This window comes from Loxodonta africana, chromosome 11, assembly GCF_030014295.1.
Source record: "Loxodonta africana isolate mLoxAfr1 chromosome 11, mLoxAfr1.hap2, whole genome shotgun sequence".
Lineage (NCBI taxonomy): Eukaryota > Metazoa > Chordata > Mammalia > Proboscidea > Elephantidae > Loxodonta > Loxodonta africana.
Genome location: NC_087352.1, coordinates 26847950 through 26858781, shown reverse-complemented (window position 1 = coordinate 26858781; position 10832 = coordinate 26847950). Strand labels below are relative to the sequence as shown.

General features: G+C 45.8%; 1 protein-coding gene across 1 annotated transcript in view; it reads right to left on the bottom strand.

The window, feature by feature from the left end:
- Positions 1 to 7476, bottom strand: part of LOC111749571 (zinc finger protein 304) — a 30826-nt gene extending 23350 nt beyond the window's left edge. The window contains exons 1-2 of the mRNA XM_064293419.1: positions 7369 to 7476; positions 3838 to 3964 (exon numbers count right to left, since the gene is read on the bottom strand). Of these exons, the coding sequence (XP_064149489.1) occupies positions 3838 to 3964; positions 7369 to 7401 (160 nt within the window). The 5' untranslated portion in view covers positions 7402 to 7476. The remainder of the gene's footprint in view (positions 1 to 3837; positions 3965 to 7368) is intronic.
- Between the last annotated feature and the right edge of the window lie 3356 nt (positions 7477 to 10832).

Here is a 10832-nt window from a genome sequence, read left to right as displayed (position 1 = left end):
TTGGTATGCACCTTGCAGGGACTGGTCAATAGACTATGCAAATGAAGTTAGCTGTACCCTACTATACAGATGAAGTCTTTGTGGCCTACCAAGAAGGGATTAGTCAGGTTTTGGTCCCACTAGGGGGGCCATGCCTTGAAATTGATAAGAAGTTGTGTATGTAAGCAACCAATCCCAGAGGTTTGTCAGACAGAAAAAAGCAGGGAAAGAAGTAGCATAAAGAAGCAAAAGGAAGATAAAACAGAGAAGAAGGGATAGAGAGAGAGGAAGAAGGAAAGAAACTCCTAAGAGAGCTGTAACACAGGCCAAGGGCTGCAACACTAAAGACAACGAGAGGCCCAGAAGGGGCCCAGTGGCAGAGTTGGTGATGTAAGGCCCCGAAAAGGGCCTGTGGAAGAGTCAGTGGTGAAAGACAACAGGATCCAAGAGAAGCCTGTTCTGAGGAGGCCAAGAGGAGCCCTGCATGGCCCAGAGGAGCTGAGAGAGCTGTCCAGTACTGAAGAAGGGAGATTTTGCCTGTATGCTTCCTGATTCCGATCCTGAGTTGTAGCGTGTTGATTCTGATTTCAAGTTGTTCCTTAATAAACAACTTAACTCTAACTATGGTCTGTAAGTTCTGTGTGACCACTTCATAGGATTACTGAACCCAGCAGAGAAGTAGAGGGTGTTGTGGAGAGAAGGGGTAGTGTCAGAATTGGTAAAAAGGTTGGAAAGTGAAGGTATGTCTGACCTTTTACTTCATAGGGATCAGCCTTGAGCTGATCTTGATTTGTATTAATGACCCTGAAGTTAGACAGGTTCTGACAATGATACTATTACTACTCCTACTACTACTATTAAACCAAAAAGTCCTACATTTTTAACACTGCCAAGAAGGAGAAGGAAGAACTACTATGTTGTTGTTAGATGCCATCGAGTTGATTTTTGACTCACAGTGACACCATGTGAGAGAGCAGAACTGCCCAATAGGATTTACTAGACTTTAATCTTTACAGAAGCAGATCACCAGGTCTTTTCTCCTGTGGAGCTGCTGGGTGGGTTCAAACTGCCTACCTTTCTATTAGCAGCAGAGCACTTAAACATTGTGCCACCAGGACTCCTTTTAGGGAACTACCATATGACTCAGCAATTCCAATCCTAGGGACATACTCAAAAGAACTGAAAGCACTTTTCACAATAGCCAAAGGTGGAAACAACCCAAATGTCCATCAATAGATGAAAAGATAAACAAAATGTGGCACTGATATACAATGGCTGGTGAATTCGAACTGCCAACCTTTTGGTTAGCAGCCAAGCTCTTAAGCACTGCACCACTAGGGATCCAAATGGAATGCTATTGAGCCATAAAGAGAAATGAAGTCCTGATGCATGCCACAACATGGATGAACCTTGAAAACATCATGCTGAGTGAGGTAAGTCAATCGTAAAAGAACAAATATTGTTTGATCCTACTTATAAAAAATACCTAGAATAGACAACTGCACATAGAGAACAAAGTTTATTAGTAGTTACCAGAGGAGGAGAAGCCCTGGTGGCACAATCATTAAGTGCTCAATTACTAAACGAAAGGTTGGTGGTTTGAACCCACCAAGTAGTTTGGTGGGAGAAAGACCTGGCAAGCTGCTCCTGTAAAAATTACAGCCTAGAAAACCCTATGGGGCACTTCTCTGTCACATGGGGTCACTGTGAGCCTTAAAATCTACTTGAAAGCACCTAACAACAACAGCCAGGGGCAGGAGGGAGAGGGGAAGGGGGAATTCACTCCTAAGGAAACACTGAATAGCTATTTATGGTGATGGAAAATCTGGCAACAGATACAGCCTAGAAAACCCTACGGGGCAGTTCTCTGCCATATGGGGTCACTGTGAGTCTTAAACTCAAAGGCACTGAACAACAACAACAACCAGGGACAGGAAGGAGAGGGAAAGGAGGAGTCACTTTTTAGGAAACCCTAAGTAGCTATTTATGGTGATGGAAAATCTGGCAACGGATACTATGATTAATGTAATTGGTATCACCAAAGTATATGTGTAAAAAATGTTTAACTACCAAATGTTGCTCATATTTTACAACAATTAAAAAAATAAAAAAAGAGGAGGAGGAGAAGGTAGAAATGATGTATCACTACTGGCCCGGGCAACAAAACATCAGTGCACACAGAACAGGTTGAAAGTACAATGTGAGCCCAGGCTTGACATCACACCCACCACCCCCATAGCAGGGCCAGACCCACTCTGGGCTGATCCTGGTGTGCCTGGAGTCCTGTTTACCCTTTCAGGCACCTGGGTCTTTCTGCCCCTTTCCAAATGGGCAACTACATGAGACCTGGAAGGTGAATGTCCTAAAGGAAAGACGACAGATGAGTGGCAAGCACTGGCCCAGGGCGACTGACCCCACAGAGAAGAAAACTAAATGTTAAAAAAACAAACAAAAAAACCTCCATGAGAATCTCAGGGGGCAGTGAGTTCTATCAGTGGGAGATGAACAACTCAGAAAAGGAGGGTGAGAACAGCCGCACAACTCAAAGAGTTTAAACAATGTCACTGAATTTTATAAGTAGAAATGGTGAATTGGTGTACATATTGCTGTGTATATTCTCAACAACAACAACAAAATAAATTACCTAAGAGAAAAAAGAAAAGAAAATCTCCAAGGAGGATCTGGCAGAATAGTCCTGAGGCCTCTGCCAGCAGTGACCATGTCAGTCTCTGCAATTGCTGGCACAATCGGGCCCCAGGCCATGCCAGCTAGAGACGGGAGGCAGAACCTGGGACACTGCAGTTCTGCTATGTAGGATCCGCCATGTAGGATTTGTTGAGCTGAATGTAAAACTCCAGGGCCCCTAACTCCTTCCCATAAGACTCTAGGGCAGCAGGTGTTGAGACCACTCAGAGAGGCTTGGGACACCACACACAGCCCAGTCCTGGCACTCATAGAACCTACTTTGAGAGCCTAAGAAGGCAGGGAGAAGTGTCTCTGATCTGGCTGTGGAATAGACAGAGCTGCCCCTAGGGAAAAAGAGAACAAAACCCTCCCAAGATGCTAGAGTAAATGTGAGGGCCTGTGGAAGGTTCCCTTTGAGATGCCCCAGTGATTGCCAGCTCCTGGTATTCATTTTTTTTTTTTCTTTTAATTTTTATTGCGCTTTAAGTGAAAGTTTACATATCAAGTCAGTCTCTCACACAAAAACTTATATACACCTTGCTACATACTCCCAAATGCTCTCCCCCTAATGAGACAACCCACTCTCTCCCTCCACTCTCTCTTTTCATGTCCATTTCACCAGCTTCTAACCCCCTCTACCTCCTGGTGTTCTTGCCCTTGTATAAACATCTTCCCTTAACTGCAGAGTAGACTGACTAACTCTTTTCGAGGAACAAAATATGGCAAAAATGATGGGATGCCACTTTTGAGATTAGGCTACAGAAAGACTGGCTTCTATCCTTGCTCACTTGCTCAGAGAGAAGCCAGCCTCCACATTATAAGGTACGCTATGAGAAGGCCAACATGACAAGGAACTGCGGGAGGCCTCTGGTCAACAGCCAGGAAGGGACTTATGCTCACAGTCCAAAAGGCCACAAGAAACTAAATCTTGGAAGCAACCACATGAGTGAGATTGTAAGTGGATTCTTCCCTAGACAGGCGTTCACATGAAGACTGCAGCTCTGTCCAATAGCTTGACTGCAACCTCATCAGAAACCTTGAGCCCAAAGCCTCCAGGTAAGCTGTGACCAGATTCCTGACCCACTGAACGAAGGGAGATAATAATTTTCTCTTGTTATTAACCATCGAATTTTGGAGTAATCTGCCACATAACAATAGATAACAGGGACTTACCCAGGGAGGCCACCAAGGCAAAGTTCTCCAGCATCACATTGCGGTACAGGAGTCTCTGAGCCTCATCAAGGAGTCCCCACTCGTCCCGGGAGAAGTACACAAACACGTCCTCGAAGGTCACAGAGCCCTGAGATAATAGGGACAATTGAGCCCACAGGCCGTATCTCTCCCAGGACTCCCAGTCTATCCACTCACACATCCACCTCCTGCTCACTCTCCTCTCCAGCTCCTAACTCAGAGCAGGTACCAGGCTCTGGCATCACTAGTGTCTGCTTCCTCATGTTCAACTGATGACTGAATCCAGCCCAGAGCAGGACCAGGTAGGTGTGCAGATTGATGCCATCTAAGCTCTGGAATGCAGGGTCCCAAACACTCTCCTCCCAGGCAGCTTTCCTGGTGTCTTCCAGATCACGCATCGGGTCATGCTCTCCAGACACAATGAAACACGGGTTCAGCATTCTCCCATAAGCCTCCAATGTTGTTGTTGTTGTGTGCCACTGAATCAATTCTGACTCATAGTGACCCTCTATGACACAGGCGAAGCTCCCTGTAGGGTTTCCTAGACTTTAGTCTTCACAGGAGCAGATCATCAGGTTTTCTCTCCCACAGAGTGGCTGGTGGGTTTTAACAACTGACTTTCGGTTAGCAGCTGAGTGCTTAATCATTGTGCCACCACAGCTCTGAAGCCTCCATTACTATGGTCTTAAGGCCATCAGTTCACATTCACAACATACACGTCAATCTTTGGAATATGCCTTTCTCACATCTGGGACCCCCACCACTGACAACCCCCTGGCCCACACTATATGCATCAGCATGACATTCCCTATGCCACTCTACACATGGCATCCAGGGAGTGCTCATCTGTCTCTCTAACACTCACCAGCCCAACCCAGGTGCCCAAGTAAGAGACCCTGTCCCTGCTTTCATCTTTTTTGTTCACTAATGGCACTGCCACTATGACTGGACGATAAACCAGTTATTGTTGATTCCAACTCATGGTGTCAGATAGAACTGTACTCCATAGGGTTTTCAATGGTTATGAATATACCACGGACTGACAGAAGAGCGAATAAATCTGTCTTAGAAGAAGTACAGCCAAAATGCTCCTTAGAAGTGAGGATGGAGAGACTTCGTCTCACATACTTCAGACACGTTACCAAGAGGGACCAGTCCCTGGAGAAGAACATCATGCTTGGTAAAGTAGAGGGTCAGTGAAAAAAAGGAAGACCCTCAATGAGGTGGACTGACACAGTGGCTGCAACAATGGAATGGGCTCAAATATAGCAACAATGGTGAGGATGGCACAGGAACTGGCAGAGTTTCGTTCTGTTGTACATAGTATGAGTTGGAAGTGACTCGATGGCACCTAACAATAACAGCATGATATTTCAGAAGTAGATCACAAGGCCTTTCTTACGAGGCTCTTCTGGGTGGATGTCAATCTCCAGCCTTTTGGTTTGTAACCAAGCACTTAACCATTTTCACCACCTAGAGATTCCTGACTTGATACCCCCCCTAAATTTAACTCATGGCTCAACCCTATTCCATGTACAGGCCATCTTTTGGACTTCTTCAACCTGAACCCCTTCTCAGAACTCAAAACCTGTAAGTCCAGCTTGATGCCTCAACTGAGGGATCTCTGGAACTTTTTAAACTCAGTATGGCTAAAACCTAACTCCTGACACAGTTACTGAAAATCACTCCAACCACCAACTTCCTCTTCTCAATTGATGGCATATCCATCATTCTACCAGCTAAAACCAAAAAAACTTTGGCGCCTTCCCTGATTCTTCCCTTTCTCTTGCTCACCCTTCACATCAGAAAATCCAGCCCCCCTATTTAAAAATCAGATCCCAAAGCCAACCACTATTTCCATTTCCACAGTCACCCCTTTGGGCCAGTCACCACTAGCACTCATGGAGTCTATTGCAGTAGCCTCCTCCCTAAGACCTGAGTCAGATCAACTGCCTCCTCTGTTCCATAGCTTCCCTGCCTTTCACCACCCTCAGAAGAGAGGCCTGCCTCCTCAGGCTGCCATTCCTACCTGATTCCAGTCCCCTGCTCTCTGTTCCTAGGAAACATAATTAAGACCTGTCATTCCTTGAGCCTTCCCAATCAATTCTCACCTCCAAGTATTTGCACATATCTGTTCCTGGGACTAACACACCCTCTGGTCTTCATCCTATTAGTTTACAGAAATGGGAACCTCTCTGCTTATACCTGTGGCCTACATTTAGAAGCCAGGGACCCCAGTCTCAAGTGCAGAGATAGGGACAGATGAAGAGTGCCAGTACAACACTATTTCTCATTAGAAAACCTGGTCAGAGCTACTTCAAGAAGATATATAAAATCCACCCAACTTCTCTAAGCACCACTGCCACCACTCTGGTCCATCTGCCATTAGCATTCACCTGGAGTATTGCAGTAGACTCTCTCCTGGTGTCTCTGACAACATCCCTCATAGCAATCTTGTCTCCACTCTGCAGTCAAAGTGTATCTGTTAAGACTGGAATCAGAACACCTTCTCTGATCCAAACCTTCCGTGGCTCCCACCACCCTCCGAGCAGAGGCCCAACTCCTCAGGCCAACATTTCTGCCTGACTTTTGTCCCATGCTCTACGTTCCCAAGAGACAATTAAGACCTATAGCTCCGGAACACTGTGTCATGGATTGAATTATGTCCCCCCAAAAATGTGTGTATCAACTTCGTTAGGCCATTATTCCAGTCTTGTGTGACTGTCCTCCATTTTGTGACTGTGATTTTACGTTGAGAGGATTAGGGTGGGACTGTAACACCACCCTTACTCAGGTTACCTCCCTGATCCAAGGAAAAAGGAGTTTCCCTGGGGTGTGGACTGCACCACCTTTTATCTCTCAAGAGGGAAACAAGGCTGGGCCATGCTGTCCTCCTGAGTGTCCAGAAAAAGAAAGTAGTATTGGTTAGCACCTAGCACCATCCATCGGTTTGACCACTGGACCAATTATTAATAATGGAATTAGAATTAGTAATGTGCCAGTATCTTTTAACTCTTTTTCAGGTCACATACAAGCAGAGAGTTTGGGACCTCACATCACCAAAAAAGGTGCACCAGGAGCAGAGCGCGACCTTTGGACATGGGGTCCCTGCCCCTGAAAAGCTCCGTGACCGGGGGAAGATTGATGACAAGGAACTTCCTTCAGAGCCGTTAGAGAGAGAAAGCCTTCCTCGGGAGATGACACCATGAATTTAGACTTGTAACCTACTAAATTTCTCTTTGATAAAGCCATCCGCTTGTGGTATTTGTTATAGCAGTACAACTAAGATACACTACAAACTCATTCTCGTCTCCAAGTACTTGCAGAAGGTAGTTCCTCTGCTTTGATAAGCTTTCCACACATCATCCCATTGATTGGTGCGAATTGGAAAGTCTCCACACAATTCCCGAAAGAGTGACCGCCCACCGTGACCTTTACACTCAAGGCCAAGGAGAGGTGAAAGCGAAGCGTCCTAGGATAGAAGATCCTCTACATGAGAGACCCTCCACTCACCTGAGCCCGGTCCGTCGACATCGCCGCCGCCATCGGATCGGATCCTGTGGGCAAAATAGAGTCGGGAGAGGCGGAAGAACAGGGCGTGTTTCTCCGGCTCCGGAGAACTCTAACACCTCAACTGGGCAAGGTGACCTAAGTCTTCCCCGTGTGGAACGATCGCAGACTCAGCGGCCACTCTCTGGGTGCGGTAAAGACCGAGGACCCGCGAGGAGGCCTGGGAAGCTCGCGACCCCGACTGACACCTCGCTTGAGGCTGTTCGTCCCACAGATACCGGACACGGCTAGTAACAAAGGCACAGAGGAACGCTCTACCCCTTTGAGCGTCTTTCCTTGCTCGGTTCCGACAACAGGACGCTGGACCGGGCCACACCGGGAGTACTGACAGGCGCGGCAAATGACATCGACGAAGGTGACACCGGAAGTACCGCCCCGGCCAGCAAGAAAGACCAATATACCGAGCTGTTATTGGGCCAATGTGCTACGCACAGACTTCTGGGTAATGTAGTTTTAATCCTGTATCCAACCGTACGTTGCGCACCTTTCCTCTTCTCCATGGCAACAGCAAAGCGGCGCTGCGCTAGAGACCGGAGAGAAAGGATTGAGAAACTTTGTTCTGAAGCGCGCAAGTCCTCTTAAAGGGGACGCATCAAGATTTCCGTGGTCGCCAGGGACAAGCCCAGGCACACAGAGGACTAAAACAGGTGACCCACTTTTTAATCCTACTTCTGAGGCTCTGGGAGAGCTGCTTCACCTCTCTGAGCTTTGAGAACCAGGATTCAAATTGAAAAATGAGTATAGCGGGATCGTGGCCTTTTTGTGTTTTCAGGCGCCCTGGTGGTGCAGTGGTTAAACCGCTTAGCTGCTAACGGAAGGGTCCACAGTTCAAACCCACTATCTGCTCCGCGAGGAAGCTGTGCTGTCTGCTTCGTTTAAAGATAAAACCTTTGGAAACCCTATGGGGCGGTTCTACTCTGTCATATAGGAAAGCTGTGAGTCGCAATCAACTCAACAGCAACATATTTTTCAGTGTTTTCACCGATTCTGACTCATGGCGACCCCATGTGTGCAGAGTAGATTTGATCCATTGGGTTTTCAAGGATGTGGCCTTACGGAATAAGATCGCCAGGCCTGTCTTCCCAGGGGTCCGAAGCACGAATCTTTTGGCTAGTAGGCACTTAACCTTTGTACCACACAGGGGCACCAAGTAGTGTTTTAAGTTCTTCTAATTCAGTGGTTCCCAAATGTTAGTCCCTGGTTTGGCAGCATCAGCATCTCCTGTGAACTTGAAAATGCAAGTTCTGGGATCCAACCTAGTCCTAGTGGCACAGTCACCCTACAGGTAGGGCCCTAGTTTGAGCACTGAGCTCTCTGTTTCAAAGTTCAGTACTGAAAAAATAAAAAACGTCTTGTAACTAAAATGGGAACATTCTGTAACTTACTTAATGGGAGGTGAGACGAAAAGTGCTTAGCACAGGACCTGGCATATAGATACTGCAAAACACATAAGAGCCATTGTTGTTATTAGCATGTTTATCACAAGATTCTCACATACACTGGAGGGTAAGTCACAGAAGACACCTTTTAGCCAGGTCACTGGTGATATTTTTCAAAACATAAAATACCATGACTCCCTGACTCAGCCAGTAGCATCATAGTTGTTAATTTTTTCGCCAAAATCACACCTTTATACTCTTTAGTATTTTAAGAAATATATCATAAATCACTGGTAGTTCTATTGCCCAAGGGATGCAATCTTACAGGCCACATACTTCAAAACTTGGGAGTATCGGGACTAACTGCCCTCAGGCGTAAATGGACAGTGAACTTAACATGGTCTCATGTCATCCTTTATTTCATAGGATGACACAGCACTAATTCATGTCTAATTCACAGGAACCAGGGCCTCAACACCCTCATGCCTTCCCCTCTGGCCCTCAAGGCATGCAGACCCAGGTACAAATGCGTGAGTAGGAGATGGCTCAGCTCAACTTGATACCTAGTGATAGACAGGATCACTAGTTCCCATCCTCATCAAGCCACTCTCTTCCCATCATGTGATCTTGCAGCTTCAAGGGAGCACTAAATGCTGGGGAGATGGAAAAATTGGAACCACTAAGCTCCAAGGAGACAACCCCAGAAGGAATGTAAATGATTTGGTATAAAGAAGAAACATTTTCAGAATCATTTCTGCCCATATTCCATTGGCAAAGCTCATTCACATGGTCCCAAATCAAGTGTTAGGAAAGCTGGGCCATGCTGTCCTCCTGAGTGTCCAGAAAAAAAAAGTAGTATTGGTTAGCACCTAGTACCATCCATCAGTTTGACCACTGGACCAATTATTAATAATGGAATTAGACTTAGTAATGTGCCAGTATCTTTTAACTCTTTTTCAGGTCACATACAGCGATATGGTGTGACACCTGTCTTGTTCAGAAGATTCAGCTACCTTAGGTAAATAAGTCACATGATAATACTGATTCTGATGATCAAATGTATTGGGAGACTGAGCTAAAGCCTTATCAGGATACGATACCACAGGGAAATGACTGTCCTGAGGAAGAAATAGGTTTAACTAACCAATAGCTAATTTCTATGCTACACAGTTCTACACAGGTTTATCATAAGCTACAAATAGTGGAGGAAGCACACAATCGTATCAGTACAAAAATATGAAATGTAATGGCTTTAGGATGAATGCACAGGAAAAATTAGTTTCTTTACACCTAACTCTATCCTACATTGGCTTTTCCAAATATTAGGCATATTCATACTGATACTATTGCTGTATCTCATGTGAATGCTGTACTAAATGTGGATGCGCACATAAATATGATTGCTTTGCTTTACGCAAGCCTTGGCCAAAGGGCCAGGGGGTGGCTTATGCAGGAAAGCATTACCCTTGCCCAAAGAAAAGTTTGAGCTTTTTTCTCCAGCTCCTGGGAGGTAATCTATAAGCTCTTGGAATCCCCTGCCTGTTAAGAGTGTCTCTGTTTACCTGGAAGCCTAGCCATGCCAGACAGTCTATACTAACAATGTGATTTATGGTGCGAGACTTGGGCCATGCAGTATTAGCTCAACCTCTAGAGGGGCTAGACACTAACGTCAGCCATGCGAGAGGGTTAACCATGTCTACGTGAGTGAGCCCCAATAAAAATTCTGGACACCAAGGCTCTGGTAGGCTTAATGCAATTTCTATCAAAATCCCACCAAAATGTTTTGTATATACATAAGCATATTCTAGAACATATATGGAAAGTGAAAGGGACTGTTGTTGTTGTTGGGTGCCATTGAGTCAGCTCTTACTTTTAACAACCGTATGTACAAGAGAAGGAAACACTGCCTAATGCTGTGCCATCCTCACAATTGTTGCTATGTCTCAGCCCACTATTGCACCTACTATGTCAATCCATCTCACTGGGGGTCTTACTTTCTTTCGCTGACCCTCTACCAAGCATGACGTC